Genomic DNA, 16,677 nt, shown 5'->3' with positions numbered 1-16,677 from the left:
CTATCACCCAAGAAGAAGGGAAAGAAGAGAAGAATGCAAATCAAGAGAGGAGATTCACTCCCCAAGTCCCTCACTCTCATACTCTCACTCTTCCTCACTATCAAGATGACGCACAAGAAGATAGAGTAGAAGCAAGAAGGAGAAGAGAGCTCTCAAGGTTGCACACTGTAAGGACAAGCTTATCCATTCACTTTTTCAACCTTTTTACGTAGGGTTTTGAGTTTGGGCTTCCACTCAAAGTTGGGAGCCCATCCTCCTTTTTAGCTATTGGCCAATCTTTCTTGCTTCATACACATATATTTAGTTGACAGTGGCCAAACTCCTAGAAGTGAATGAAAAGCTAGTGCCTGTGCTCTTATCGAGCTATGGGTATTTCTTTCCAACCTCAAAGAATATTACAACTTACATGGGTATTGACACAACTCTCAAAATTATAATACAAATAATTGCATGGTTGTAGTCTTAATTGAAAAATATTACAAGCATACTATGAATGGGTTGAAAGAATTTATTTCTTAAATATTCTCAGTGCCTTGCACCTTTACTAGATTTGTGCTTTTATTGCCTTTTTGCCCTTGTCATTTATGGTTTTTTGTTGGTTTGTTGCCCATTTTGTTTTGCAGTTATCGTCGAAGGTAGTATGCTTTAGCTTCCATGACAAATGAGGAGTGTTGAAGACAATGGTGTAGCCACTGTGAGGAGAGCAGTGGTTGTCATTAGAGCTTGATGTAATTATTGGATTTGTCTGGAAAATCAAATGTTAAGTGGAAGTAGTGATTGTGTTTAGATGGGGATTTGTTGTTGTGAAGTCAAATGGGGTGGTTGAAACTACTCTACTAGTGGAAGATTTTAGTTCGGGGTAGGAGTTGCAAGTCACCATATTTGCTTGTACCTACAACGAAAAACCTCTCGTATGGTCTCTCGTTAGGGGAGTGCTTGTTTCTTTTGCATGTAGAAGATATAGTGGTGGATTAGAACTCCAAGTAAGCCTAGAGTGTTGTCCCACACGTGAGGACCCAATTTGTGTGTAGGTCATAGTGCAATTACTATATGTGAGTGCACATGCCTATATAGACTATTATATAAAAGATAGCTTTAAGGTTTCCTTTTATATTCGGCAGTTGAGGACCCAATTTGTGTGTAGGTCATAGTGCAATTACTATATGTGAGTGCACATGCCTATATAGACTATTATATAAAAGATAGCTTTAAGGTTTCCTTTTATATTCGGCAGTTGATGAGGTAAGGCACCAATTGATGGGTAAAGGGCGGGAAGTATTACCAATGCCAAGGGATAGGAAAGTTAAGAATCATGAGGAGAACCACAAGCTATATTGAGTAACTTGGAGCTCATGGTCATGGAGTTCGATGGAGGATGTCTTGTACAAATTGTCAATTAGTTGAGATTATAGTACTAGGTGAGACTGTAGCTCTATGTTATTTATTGACTTGTTTGCTGTCGTGCTTCCAATATTGTAATAGTGGTATTGAGAGATTTAGAGAGGAATGAAGAGAACTATGTTAGTGACTCAGGGAGACAGGTCTATAGGTGAGCTGTGACTCTCTAGGTGTGTCATGCCCTTGATGTGCCTTGAGTTTGTGTGAGGGGAATATGAAGCAGGACTAGGGGACTAGGGATGGAGCTCACTAACTGAGGCCATTGGGTGGACCTATTGAACTCATAAGATGAATGTCAGGACCATGAATATACCCTTATTAATTAAAGGGTTTTGATGCACAAAGTACATGGCTACCTCTCACCTAGCCTACTCACATGCACATATAAATGTAGTGAATGGAGTGACAAATACCTACCATGTTGTCATAGCTTGCTTGGCGAGTCACACTCCACGGTCCACACATGTGCTCACTTTCTCGTCTCCTTGCTCCAATTGTTACCATGCTCGAAGGAAATCATCAATGATAGCTTGACTCCCTACAGCTAAGGAAGACTGGCTTTGTCTTCGTCTGGTTTATTTTTGATGTAGAGAGGGCAACAAATACATAGATCTTCAACAATCCTTCAAAGGATTACTTCTTGATTGCTACAATATATCATTATCATCATTAAAGAATTGGGTAGTAAATGAGTCTCCATTGACATTGGGAGCCACTTGATAACACCATTTTGCACCTTCTTGTCAATCTTCCTTACTAGTGGATCTATGATGGGGGCTAGAAGGCACCCTTTTCCTAAGAGATATTCTTAGCACAATGGGTGAAGAGACCAAACTATTGATCTAATACATGTGGAGGCATTGCTTAATAATGCCCATGAATGTTGATCCATGGAGAGGATTAGATTCAAGATGGCATTATGTATGCTTTTGCCTAAACTCAAATCTATCTTGATGTGGATGGATGATCTTAGCAATGAGGTGTTTGATCCTCAATGCAAGAGCCTTTGCTAACACTTTACACGAGAAGTTAAGCATCATCAGTGGTCTCAAGTGAGACGGTGTGTTTCTAGCCATTGTCCTAGGGAGTAGCTTCATTAATCCTCCATTGAAATCCGGAAGTAACTACCCTGATTTTCTTACCCAATGTAGCGTGTCCTGAAATAAATTGCCAAAACACTTTGATGGGTAGACCATTCGGGGTTGGAGGCTTGGGTATGCTTCATCATCATCATGTCCACTACCATCTTAAATGAGAAAGGGTGCTCAAGGGTGAGAGGCCCCCTTCGTTCCCTCGATTCGTTAGAGTTTTACCGGCTCTCCTTTTACCATTAACGTTTGGTTGGGGTGAAAATGTGTTCTGACACGTCGTGAAAGAATCGGACGCGATGCCTGTTTGGCCATTCCAACTCAACAACAAACTCCCCAAGTCCGGGGGAGACTTTCTCTCTCTCTCTCTCTCGACGTGCACACGCGAGCACGGGGAGCAAAGGGCAAAAAGAATCCACTGTCCAGTCTGAGATTCTCCTCCTGCTCCTTCTCATCGAGTGGTCGTCTCCCCTTCCTTCTCAGATTCTACAAGCAACGGCCGAAGACATTTCACCCGCGACAACAGCAAGCTCTGTCGATCCAAGTCTAGGTGAGTGTCTCTCTGAGAGAGAGAGAGAGAGAGAGAGAGAGAGAGAGAGAGAGAGAGAGTGTGTGTGTGTGTGAGAGTTACGATTTAGATTGTACGGAATCCGATCGGTGGCTGAGACGTGGCGCCTCCCGTGTTACAGAGAGAGAGAGAGAGAGAGTATTACGATTTAGGTTGTACGGAATCCGATCGGCGGCTGAGACATGGCGCCGAGAGAGAGAGAGAGAGAGAGAGAGAGAGAGAGAGAGAGAGAGAGAGAGAGAGAGAGAGTTACGATTTAGGTTGTACGGAATCCGATCGGCGGCTGAGACGTGGCGCCTCCCGTGTTACAGAGAGAGAGAGAGAGAGAGAGAGAGAGAGAGAGAGAGAGAGAGAGAGAGAGAGAGAGAGAGAGAGAGAGAGAGAGAGAGAGAGAGAGAGAGAGAGAGAGAGAGAGAGAGAGAGAGAGAGAGAGAGAGAGAGAGAGAGAGAGAGAGAGAGAGAGAGAGAGAGAGTGTGTGTGTGTGTGTGTGTGTGTGTGTGTGTATTTTGGATCTCGGTTGTTCGGTAGCCGATCAACGGCGGATACGAACATCTCCTGTGTGTCTGAGAGAGAATTAGAGAGTGAATTAGTCAATAGCGAAAAGGTCATCTTGTGACTTGTCTGCCACAGTCTTATGTGCTCGTTCCTTAACCTTTGTTCCACATGTAATTAATTTTAAGATTAATGGCTTTTTCGTTTGGGGATTTTCACAGTATAGCTCACGTTTCGTAAAGAATCACAGAGATTGCATCTTTGCAGGGCATAGATCCCAGACAGTACATACATAGGTTCTCCGATGTTATACTACCATGCCAGGCAATAGACATGGGATAATGATCAATGACGGACGAATGCTTCCCATTGTTGGAGGTGATCAGTAATTTTGCATCGACATCACAAATTGGGAAGGATGTCCCACCTACTAGCAGTTCCATGAAGCTCAGAGGAGTAACTCAAGAACATCAATAGGCATGTGATAATGGTTAATGCCAGACCAATGCTCACCATTGATGGAGGTGATCGGTAATTATGGATTGACAGCATAACTTGGGACATGTGTCCCACCTAGCAATTCCATGAAGCTCATAGGAGTAAGTCAACAACAAAACACAGGAGACAGAAACATCATCTATTTGAATGCTCTCAATTCAAGGGCTGAGGGGTGATTTTTCTGAGTAAAACTGCTCTAAGAACATGGTACAAGGCTGATCGTACCTGGGATGATTATTAATTTAAAAAGTTGGACAGAAGTTGGAGAGAAACGAAGCAAGTGATAGTTTTTTTTTTTTGGGGACAAAACCACACTGTGCCAACTGATGATTTAGGGTCAGTTACTCTGGATGATCACTTCTTTTGATTTCCTGGCAGACCCTGGTTACTGGCTTTCAGGCTGCCGCTGATGGGTCCAACATTACTTATTTTCCTGCCTTCTAGCTGTCAGATATCCTCCACCAAGGTCTACATTAAACCTGGCTTTGATATGCTGCACAGACAGCACATCTGCCATTGCATGCGACTTTCAGTGTAATTGCAATTGAAAATTATATTTCGAGCATTGTTCTGTGCTACTTGTCTTGGCATTATTTAATTTTCCAATCTGCTGTGTCTTTCTCCATGTACACGAAAATTGTTTGCCTATTGGTGATCTTATTTGGAAATTGGATTTAAGATAAATGTAGAGTAAATTTTAATGTAAGTCAGTCCTGCTGTACAGGTTTTGGCAGAGATTGGGCTTTTCTACTCTATTTTCACTACACTCATTTCTATCGCGCATCCTGCTTTTGCATTGTAGCTTACAATATGTCAATGAGATGGTAAAATATGTCAAAAAGATGTAAAAAATATGTATTCCGGCATCTTTGTTTCTGTGGCTTATAGTAATAGAATTTTGTTTACTTTTGACAGATGTCTTTGTTTTGTTCAGTTTGTTACCTGGTAGCCAGGCAAGCATATTATGGCGCCTGTTGGACACCATTCATTGGGTTTGGATGTTGCAAATGGAATCAAGAATGATCTAGTTGTAGGTGCATTCTGCAATGTTTATACTTCTGTCAACAAAGCGTGGACTATGCATGGTTGTTTGGAGAGATGTTTAGTCTGCTATTCTGAGAGGCCATTTGATTCAACAACAGTCAGTCTTTATGGTTCTTTGTCTACTCGAAAACTTGCATCAGATTTCCAGAGCTTTCAGTTATGTGTCAACCCCTTTAAACATGGTCTGCTTTCCAAAGATGCAAGCAGAAATCATCACATTGAAGTTAGAGCTCTATACAATTCTGCTTCTGCTGGAAGTGAGGGTGCAAATGGTGACACCAAAGTCCAGCAGATGTTGGTAGATATGGTACGAATTCAGGTTGGTAAAGCACGGATGATAGAGCTTGTTGATGAAAGGTCTCAATACATGCGGAGCATTGCCGATGAGGCTTTATTCGAGTATGACAAAATTGCATATCGAACTATGAAGGGCTTAGATGCGACAGGAAGTCGGGTATGCCATTCTCCCTGTTTAAGCATGCTTACATATTTCTTATATGAATGCTGATAGTCAATGTTAATTATATTACATGTTGATGTTGATGTCGTGTCGACCTTAACTTTATTTCATTTTTAAAACTTTGCTTATTGACCTTCTTTGAAAGGCTCGTAGATGTTGTGTTGGCTTTGGAGCCGGCGTGTGTTTGTGTTAATAAACAGAAGTGTATGTTGAGTGTGAGGGAGTGCTAATGAGTCTGTATTTGGCTCTCTGCCAGAATCCTGTAGCTGAAGTGGTTACAACTTGGGGATTGATGGATGGGCATCTTCTAGTGATTGTTGAATTACTGTTGCTTGTTGCACTGTGCTGTCTAGGATCAGATCTTAGACTGCAGTTGAAAGTTGCATCAGCAGCTAACAAAGAATTAGGCACTTTTTTGTGGAGGAAGAAAATCATTATTTTGAAGGTCAGTCTTATCTGCCTTCCATGTAAATGAGTTTGTGAAAGTGTGAGTGCAAGTTATGGGCACCCAACTCCAAGTGACTTAGATGGTGGTGTTGAACCATGTATCGTGCAACCATCACCCCAAGAGAGCGAAATGTAGTAGTCCCAAGATCCACTTTGAATGTTCCTATTCTGTCGGGTTTTTCCATTGCATAGTTGCCGACTTTAGTGAACCGTAATCATCCTCATTCACATAGTGAATGGAGCCGTAAAGGACTTTAGTTTCACCTATGTATCTCTGATTGACTGGCCAATCGCAATATTGTATTGCTAGGGATGGGGCTACAGAGAGAGGACAATTGTGTTGTTGGTAGTGGGTGGATGGTAGGGACTTCAAAGAACTGAATATGGAAGTAAGGGTGTATTATGTATCTCTGATTGACTGGCCAATCGCAATATTGTATTGCTAGGGATGGGGCTACAGAGAGAGGACAATTGTGTTGTTGGTAGTGGGTGGATGGTAGGGACTTCAAAGAACTGAATATGGAAGCAAGGGTGTATTATGTACACCATTCATGTGAAATGAGTCTGCAATTTATGTAAAATTGAAAAGGACCGACTTATGCTGAATGATGCCATGATCTATGATAGTATGTACCCTAATGACAAATTTTAAGCCTTTCCAAGAAGGAAAAGGAGAATCATTCACCAAGGAAAGATGGAACTAAGAATGTCCAGCTATTAAATTCTACAATTCAGACAATTCATGGGTTGAACTAAGGAGCTTCTTAAGTTCTCATCCCACATTTATGAATCTGCTCTGCCATACCACTACGTAACAGTATGCTTCTTGTGCCAGCAGCACTTTATGCTCAGTTGCATTTGTTACATTAAGAGCCCTACATTTTCTCCAACAATACAACACAATAATAATACAGTCCTGATTCTCCACAGTGTTGCTTGCAATGTACATGCTTGTATTATAGTTCTTGTCTGTTGCAGTTTCTCTAACTGAAAAACAGCAGTAATGCTTTTGTGCACTGCCATCCTAAAGATCATCCGAAAATGGTTTGAACCACTGAAGTCTCATGCAGGTGCTCCGTCAGTTAGATGTTGATGCAATTGCAATCGAGAAGGACCTAAGGATTGCTCGAGCTGAGCTAGAGGTATGTATATTGGGTATTGTGCTAAGGTTTCTGTAGCTTAATTGTGCTCTGTTTTCATAAGGTTTTCTTAACTGCTGAAACCATGCTGGATTATTGAGTTGAATGTGCATGCTATGCATATGTATGTGCTTGCACATTGTGTGCTCACATATAGTGAAATCAGATGACAATGGTACATTATCATCAGATGGAAGGGAAATAAATTGAACCTAGTTTCGTGTTGTCCATAATAAATAGAGGCCTTATAAACTCACCAAGAGCAAGATAAGGTGGTGCATGACGTGCAGGTTCTGTTTATCTTAATTTTGGGCTTCTTTGTGAAGCAGATATTAGTACTGAATGCTCTCTAGGTTTGAAATCTGAAGCGCCCCTCCTACTTTTTATGGGCTGCATTGTGGACAGATCACCCTGCCTTCCTAAAACAAAAGAAAAAAGAAAAAGACATTGTTGCTGCTTCACATACAAGCTTTAATATGTGTACTGAAGCTACAATATGGAGTTTTCTGGAACATGTAGTACCCTCCCTATAGTTGGATCAAGGCATGGATCCCAAGGCCTAAAATCCCTCTATTAAACTTTAGAGACCATGGGCTAGCTTTGATCCCAAGGCCTAAAATCCCTCTATTAAACTTTAGAGACCATGGGCTAGCTTTGAAAAGGGAAAACACAACAGTCAATACATTCAGGGAGCAACATCTTAATGTAAGTACATCATCAGATTCTTCTTAACGATAAAAAAAGATGGATAACTGCTCCCTCATCCTCCAAATGTGGTTTAATGTATGTAGAGTCCACTTTTCAAGGATGGTTGAGGAAAGGAGCATACTTGTTTGTGAAGAATATTTTGTTTTATTAGGGTATCTGGCTCCAATATTGTGGTAACCTTTTCAGGCTGAGGTATTACTGATAGCATAAGTATGGCTATAGTTGATCATCATTACTCATCTGGGCACTAAAAGGATTTGAGACTGAGAGAATAGTTGAATCCATTGTATGCTTTGTAGTATGTATGTAGTTTTGTTGCTGATTACTCAGAGACCGTTCTTGAAACCTTTTTAAGGCTTAACTACAGGTGCCTTAGGACGCAAAGTGGTGATGGGAGTCCTCTTGAGGGAGGCTGGCAGTTGCTGTTCTTCAAAGTTGTTCTTTTCTCTTGCAATCTCCCCCCTCTGCATTGTGTAGCGAAGCTACCACTTTGTTTGTATTTGTAACATGCATGAGGAACATTGCAAAAACATGTGTAGTAGGGGCATAAAAGATCAAATCAAATATCAAAGGAGTGGAGTTGGAGTGCTCATCCCCTGCAGCATACAAGCTCTACCATCTGAACTGGAGGTAAGACGGTTTTTTCTGGAACATGGTAGTATCCTCTCCAGACATGCTGCAATAAAGTGAACATTCAAGGTGAAATAAATTGGCAGCACCTTCAAGGTGACCCATACAGGGCAATATGATGTGAAATCTATAGTTGGATCAAGGCATTGAACCCAAGGCCTTACATGAGCAAAGAAACCATGGCCCTGTGCTGCATTTTCTCTCTTTGCTTCCTTGGTCAACGATTTTAACTGAGCCCTAAAGGGATGACAGATCTACTGATTCTGTAGTTGAATCCTTCACCTCTACTATGTAGGACCTGCCACATTCCCAATTACTGTCAAAATTGATGTCTGACAGCTGATTGCACACATAGAGAGTAGAAATTAGTGATCAATGGTGGTAGAACTGCAGATCTGCGGCAGAAATTTAGATGTGCAGAATTTAACCAGGCTGACAGTATCAACAGCTCCATTATGAGTAAATAAAAGGCCCTTGCCTGGGAAGATACACCTCTGAATTGCATTTTCTCCATCCTTCCTTGGTCAAAGATTTTAACTGAGCCCTAAAGGGATGCCAAATGACAGATCTAGTGATTTGATTGGTGAGTCCTTCACCTGTACTATGTAGGGCCTGCTGCATTCCCAATTACTGCATCAAACTTTATGTCTAAGTGACAGCTGATTGCACACAGAGTAGAAATTAGTGGTCAATGGTGGTAGAGCTGCACCTGTTGCAGAAATTTAGATGTGCAGAATTTAACCAATCTGACAGTATCAACAGCTCCAGAATGCCTCGAAACCTTAAAAAGAAATCTTCAGGTGCTCAATTTTGAGTTCAGGCGAGGGAGAGAAGAGAATTTTTAGAATATAGATTTTTCTGCTGCATGGGTGTGCATGCATGCATGTGCCCTTTCTCAATCTTGCAACTTAGATACTAAAGTGCACTTATACTGAGTGGGATGTGAGAGACCTATTCCATCCATAGGTTCAGCATCTATGTGCATTCCAGTACACATAATCTGCATACATACACACTTTAATTTGGGTTGTACTTTTTCTTATTGTGTGGGAAACCCTAACTGGGGCGGAAGCTGCCATGACATACAATTTAGAAAACTATGGAGACTAAGGGCTACATGTGAAAGGGAGTACAAAGTAAGTTCTTTTTATGGAGAGGTGGTGTGAAACCAGCCTTGCTTGGGTGAGAGGGTGGTGATTTTCTGATTTACAAGTAAATTGCAAGCAAGAAACAAATAATCAACAAACTCAGCTCGTTGCAAACCAAATGAGACAGCCTACACTAATTGGCCCCAAATTGGCACCCCTTGCTGTATTTTTAAAATATTATTCCAGAATTGTGTAGTACAACAAGATAGGCCGAATTCACAAGCAATTGGTGGACCATGCCATGACCTCAAGGAATACATCCTTGTTCCTTAGCTGAGAGCTCAAGAAATGCAACCAAGTTTCTCTGACCCAAGTTTCTCAATCTTCAGTGAATCAAGCACAATCTCCACAAAACCTGGAACCACTTGCTGCCCCAAATGACCAGCAGCAATATTTCTCAATTTGCCCCTTGATTTTAAGCACTTGGGGAGCCAAATCGAGTCTTCAACACTCATATTTGCAAATTCCCTGTTTTACAGCAGCAAGTTTTCATGCATGATTGGTTTCTTTGTGCATGCGTCCCAAGCCAGCTCTGGAATCCTAAATTTGCTGAAATTAGGTCTGTAAGCACACTTTTCAGAGTTGAGATTCTTTAATTTCTGGAAGAGTATGAGATGAGCAGTAGATTAGAGAGAAGTCTTCAATTTTGGGATGAAAAAGGGCAGGAATAGCAGTGGCCAGTAGTTATACACCTCCCAAATCAGGTCGCTGACACCCAATACTGCCCAGGATGCTGTTGACTATAGCTGGGATGCCTTCGAATCACATCGACCACTGCAAATTGGTGCTCTAATGCTGTGAAAACTCCTGTTGCAGCAGCTGTCCAGCTGAGGACGCCCTCCTACTGTCCAACAGCCCCAGACTGCCCAAAACAGACTCTCAGCCTTGCATGGCATGTTCTCCGTATGTGCTGAGTGGCAAGCCTGGCCATGCATTACTCAGCCTCTAGATATAAATTTCCTGCACATAATAATTTTGAAAAATGATAGATGCTTGGCCCTACCCAAGAATTGGCCAGTACCTAGCCTCAATTCTAAAATCCTAAGGCCTATGAACTCGAAAGTGTTGAACCTTTCATAAACCTTAATCCAGGACATTAAATACTTTAATTCTCTAACCTCATGACACCAAAAGACATTGTCAAGGGCATATTTAATGTCTTTATACAAGATTTGACACTAGGCACCTCTTGTGCCAACATCCCCATTACATCGTGACTCACATTTCAACTTATTTACGCATGTGCCAACTTAATTGTCCCCATGAAGTGAGTTAAACATTCATGACCCCATGACATTGTGTGATAATATTGTTTTGAGAAGGTCTACTATGTCAATTATGTCATTGATTGTGAGGACAAAGCTATGATAAAAAAATAGAAACATACTCATTATGCCTTTTGGGATAAAGAAACATTGGAACAAGTATCCCCCTATCTTCAACGTGGAAATCTTCTACAAATCATTCTTTAATGCAATTAGAGCACTCTTTGCAAGGATAGATGTAGTAATGAGCTTACTTGTCATGAGTATTTTGTGATGACATAGGTTTGGGCACACACATGATACAAATACATATGCACGCACATGTTGGGATAAAAGGCCCATTTGACCTCCGTGTAAAGTACTCACACATTATTTAGTTGTATATGTGAATGCACCCTTACGTGCCCTAAGTATAAATACATTTTATTATTTGTGTACCAACACATTGTTGGTACACCAAAATCAATTGTACTTTCACTCTCTCTCTCTCTCTGTGACTCTTGCCGTCACTCTCACTCTCTCCTTGAACTATTGCTGCACATCCTCGGCTGAGCTCTCCAACACCTAGTATTAGAGCATAAGCTTTCGCGTGCTTTGCAGATCTGACGGGATCAACTGACGGAGCTGACGACCGGCAGATAGTTGGAGTTCTTGGCGACTCAGTGGGGCAATGGTAGGCGATCAGTCTAGGCGGCAGTCGGGGGTCCAGGCAGCAGGTCCAATGTGATGGCAGGGATGGTAGGGGACCAGGTGGTAGGCGTGCACGTGACAACAAGTAGTGACGAGTTGCCAAGGTAGGTCACGCGATGACTAGGCGCCAGCGGAACTAGCACGCGGTTGACAGGCCGGCGGACGGGGAGCGACCAGTGTGCATGCAACGACCAGGGGATAGGCACACGTGGAAACAATGACGGGCCAATGGAAACTCCCCTGGTCATTCCGCCATTTTTAAAAAAATCAAAACTTTATTTTCCTTTCAAATCTCTTTGGAAATTCCTTCTCTTAACGGGGTTCATGCACTGGAGGCATAGTCCTCAAATTTGTGCGAATTTGGCCAAAAAATTTAGGGCTTTTCTTGGTTTTGATCTCGTCCATGCCTGGCAGTGACACTTAGGTAAGAAATTGCAGGCATTGCGTGTGGTGACCTCAATTAAATTGGGGATTTTGCCAAATTTGTCAGAATTTTACTCTTAAAATTTCTTGACATTGAATTGTTTCTAAAGGATTGTGAGGATGCTTTGCAGGAAGATAAATCTGCACTAATGTCTGATGCAGATTGGGCCAGAGTAAATACAAAGGCTGTGGTTTACATTAAGATGGGTGTCACTGATGACATCTGGACTGACATTTAAGGGTTTAGATATAAGTTATGTTGCATGCAATATGGGAGAAGTTGAAAACTACCTATGAGATCACCACACCTATTAATTAGGTGCATTTAATGCGCAAGTTGGTGAATATGCAACTGGATGAGTCAAAGCTTGCAGGTGAGCACTTGAGTGCATTTACAGGGATTTTAAATCAACTTAAAGATGCAAAGTTGGACTTTGATGATAAGTTGAGGGCGATCTTTTTGATCATGACACTACTTGACTCTTGGGAGACCTTGGTGGTTTCTCTTGGCAATAACCCCAATCTCTCATATGATGGGGTGAGAGGCTCAATCTTGAATGAAGAAATTAGACGTATGTCTAGTGGAGAAGGCAACAACTCAGCTTATAATGTAAGAGATGGGGATGAAACGAAAAATGCAAATGCAGGACGGAGAAACAGGAGCAAGAGCAAAGGAAATGAAAAGAGTGACATTACTTGCTATCACTGTGGTCGGAAGGGCCACAAGAAACCTGATTGCAGGTATTACAAGAAGGAACAAGAGAGAAAGAAGAATGCAAGAGACAAAAAGGAGGATAAGACAGATGCATTTGAGGCAACCAAAGGCAAGGAAAAGGCCAATGTGGCCTCTAGTGTGGTCATAAAGGAGGTTTCAGATATAGAGGCTGATGTATTATGTGCAGTTGACTATGATGCCCTTATATGTCACATGCAAGATATGCAGATTACCAAGGCTGATGTGATTGATGCACTTTTGTCAGTTGATGATGGTGTCACTCAGACTTGGATTGTAGACTCTGGTGCCTCTTTCCATGTAACTCCTTGCTTGGAGTGTTTTGCTATGTTCAATGCAGGCAGTTATGGAAAGGTGTATCTTGGAAATAACCATGCTTGCAGCATTGATGGGATTGGCACTATACACTTGTCTTTAGACAATGGGCAAGAGCTTGTATTGAAAGATGTCAGATATGTGCCTGGCATTAAAAAGAGTTTACTATCTGTTGGTTAGCTTGACTTGCATGGTTACACTACACTGTTTGGTGGTGGATTGTGGAAAGTGAAAAAGGGTTCCATGCTGATTGCAAAAGGAACCAAGAAGGGCACTTTGTATTGTTTGCTCTGTAAAGCTTTGAATGGCAAGTTTCTTGCAGTTGCTGAAATTTGCAGTCACTTGAGTTATGGCATAATAGATTAGGCCATATGAGCCAGAAAGGACTTCATGTTGTTACCTCTCTGAAGAGGGTTAATGGAAAAGGCTCTAAACGTGGCTTTTGTAATGAGTGTCAATTTGGAAAGCAAATAAAAAATTCATTTTACTCTGGTGTCTCTCGTAAGTCCAATGTCTTGGACTTGGTGCATTTTGATGTATGTAGTGAAACTAGCCTTCCTTCTTGGAATGGGTGGTGATAACCTAATTTAAGAGTTAATTACAGCAATAAATAAATGCACATAAAATGAAATTCATACTTTACCATAACATTCTTGGACAGTTGACTCCCTGTTGGCCCCAAAATTGGCGCTCCTTGCGGTATTGCTTTAGCTTCATTCAATTGGAAGGAGTACAACTTGAGATTCTTCAATCTCCTCCTTGTTGACCAATTGCTCTTGCTGTCATAAATGACCAGCAAGCCTTTTGGGTCATTTGCCCCTCGATTCACCCAAGACTTCTTCTCCAATTTGACCCTTGGCTGGCCAAATGCTGCCCCAAATCAATTCAGGATGGGTTGGCTCCTGAAATCCCTTGATTATCTTCAATTATCAGCTGCTGATTTCAATCCCTTGAGCCTTCAATCTCTGGCATGGATCCCAAGGTGGTTGCTAAACCCTAATTTCTACTGTAAATTAGGGTTTACTGCAAAAATTACAGATCAGCCCACAAAAAATGGCTAAGATCTCCTCCGAATGGCGAAGAATTACTGAGAATGGCTGAGCATAGGTTGAAGGAGATGAGAAAATGCTGTAGAGAGAGAAAATTCTGAGATTTGTCGCGAAGAACTGATCAAAATCAGTTGCCGCCCTGCTGTACCAGCCCTAAATGGATGCACCAACAACAATAGGAGCATCAGAGACTGTGATCTCCAGGAGAAAGTGCATCAGCAGCAATTGTCAGCTTCCCAAGGTCAAGAATATGCAATCTCCATCACCAAAATCTCCAATGGCTGGGAAATGGCCCCAAAAGCTGGCAGCAACAGTCCAACACCTCTTCCCAATAGCTCCAAAATGAAAAAACGAGATTTCCCTCTCCCTTCAGCCCTATTTAGCCTTTCCCCCACTTGCATGGGAAAGTTTTGCCAAGTGGCAGCTTTCTTAATCCATTTTCAGCAATTTCTAGTCATTTAATTAATTTTCAGAATTAATTAATTCTGAATTCAGCCCTTAATCCATGCCCAGAAAATTGACCTTGCCCATCCAAAAATTAATTGGCTAGGCCATTTGCAACCCAAAGTGGTCCCATGCATTAATTGACCCTTGGACAAGCAATAATCCATTAATTAATGCCTAGTCCCTAGTGTTACTATTGACTCTTAATGGCCAATTAATGGTCCTAGGGGCAAATTGGCACCAAAATTCACCTAGAATCTAACAAGTGTAACTTGTTATAACTTTTGCCTTTGACACCCATCTTTTTCATAGGATCCATCGGCCTTCAACTGTGAAAAAGTAGCTTGCACCTCACATGTGCAACAAATGTGCATCTTTTAATTGCACATTTGATTAATCCTTTAATCAAATATCAATTAAACATAAACAAAGCATCAAATTTTCATGTCCTCGTGACAGACCATCCCCTTGAAATCCTTGCAATCATCTTCGATTGCACTGTAATGTGTCAAAGTAAACAATACTGCACTGGAATTTCCACAAGGCATCATATTCAACACAACATTGGCCACTGTTGGCTAACTATCTCATATGCCCACCATTTGCTGAAAATTTCCCGCCAGCATAAACATAGCATAAAGCTCAACAATAGTCAAGAATTGTTGCCAGAAACTCATCGGATGCATCCCAAACTCTTGTTACTCAACAGTGCTGACTACACAACCATAGTAAAGCATAAACCGAGCTGAAACCATGGCTGAATTGTCAATGGCATTCAATACACATGCTGCTGTCCATAGAACCAACTGAATACCATTGAAACTAATGATCATACACTAAAAACCAGCACTCGGTAATCAGTCTCTCATGATCATAACCTGATGCAATGTATAGTTTCAGAGTTGCAGTGAAAACCATACCCATTTGCATACATACTACAGTGACTAGTATACTGAATAGTGACCTCATGGCAAACATACTGTCAGCACAGTACCTTGGATGCATGCTGAATACATCCGAGATCCACTATACACGAGAGCAGTCCATTCCTAGAGGAGTGGAAGTGCTACCTTCCCCTTGAGTATCAGGTGGTACTCTAGTCCCTTGCCCTGCTGAACCTGAAAGAGCCCGATCCAAAGTCGGCTCTAACTGAAAGGCATCAAGGTAAAGCTGCAACAATTGACGATGGTCTGCCAAGTCATCCTCTTTCATCCATTTAGCATCCATTGGTGAATAGTTGTGAAACTTCACCCAATAGCTTATGGAAGGTTTACCTTTGACCTTTTCTCTTTATGTGCCAAAATTTGCTCGGATACCAATATCTCATTCAGCTCCTCTACATTTTCATGGGCTATGGTGATGAGGGTGAATTTGGCTACAGAGTGTGGTTACCTTAGTCCAAGAAAATTATTCGTTGTCGTAATGTTGTGTTTAATGAGGCAAAATTGTTGAAAGCTACTTTAGTCTCTAATGAAGATATGAAAAAGGTCAAATTTTAGAGTTTGCAGCCACCTATTACTTCAGAAAATGAGCCTCATGGTGCTGTACCACAGGCTGAAACTGATGATCAGCCGGTTATTTTTTGAGCTAGATGACGATGGACAGCAAATAGGAGCACAAGGAGGTCATGGACAGCAAAATAGACTTGCTGATTATGAAATTGCAGGTGCTAGTAATGAAAATGAAGGTGCTGTACAGCATGAATAGCATGTTGAAAATGGCTTATAGCAACCAATAAATGCTGAAAATAACATACCTCCAGATGTAGACCCAATTCTTGAAAATGCTGATCATTGGGTACGCAAGTCTACACATGCAAGAAGGCAACTGCATAGGTTTGACCTCTCCTTGCATTATGTGATGCTTATAGATGAGGGTGAGCCTCTTACATACAAAGAGGCCAAGTCCTGCGAATTCAGCAATAAGTGGGAGCTAGCTATGGAGGAAGAGATTAAATCTCTATATGCAAATGATACTTGGAATCTTGTGTCGTTGCCGAAAGGAAGGAAGCCTCTTCCAAACAAATGGGTTTACAAAGTAAAGACAGTTGATGGGAAACCCAAGTACAAGGCAAGACTGGTTGCTAAAGGGTATGCACAAAAGGAAGGGATTGACTTCCAAGAGGTATTCTCACCTG

General features: G+C 41.6%; 1 protein-coding gene across 5 annotated transcripts in view; it reads left to right on the top strand.

Annotated features, from left to right (window-relative positions):
• Nucleotides 1-2,766: 2,766 nt before the first annotated feature.
• The window catches only part of LOC148013720 (uncharacterized), a 30,813-nt gene continuing 16,902 nt past the window's right edge, over nucleotides 2,767-16,677 (top strand). Inside the window, exons 1-4 of one of the 5 annotated variants that reach the window (XM_087668054.1) lie at nucleotides 2,767-3,036; nucleotides 4,770-4,869; nucleotides 4,980-5,543; nucleotides 7,067-7,138. In XM_087668054.1, the coding sequence (XP_087524180.1) occupies nucleotides 5,010-5,543; nucleotides 7,067-7,138 (606 nt within the window). In that variant the 5' untranslated portion in view covers nucleotides 2,767-3,036; nucleotides 4,770-4,869; nucleotides 4,980-5,009. Of the gene's footprint in view, nucleotides 3,037-3,814; nucleotides 4,512-4,769; nucleotides 4,870-4,960; nucleotides 5,544-7,066; nucleotides 7,139-16,677 lie in introns of all 5 variants that reach the window. The other 4 variants (XM_087668053.1, XM_087668055.1, XM_087668052.1 and 1 more) reach the window with 4 other exon arrangements.

This window comes from Lygodium microphyllum, chromosome 26 (assembly GCF_053477565.2).
Source record: "Lygodium microphyllum isolate KBCC chromosome 26, Lygodium_microphyllum_v1.1.10, whole genome shotgun sequence".
NCBI classification, from domain to species: Eukaryota; Viridiplantae; Streptophyta; class Polypodiopsida; order Schizaeales; family Lygodiaceae; genus Lygodium; species Lygodium microphyllum.
Note: the sequence above shows the minus strand (reverse complement) of the source record. Positions and strands in the feature narration are given on the sequence as shown.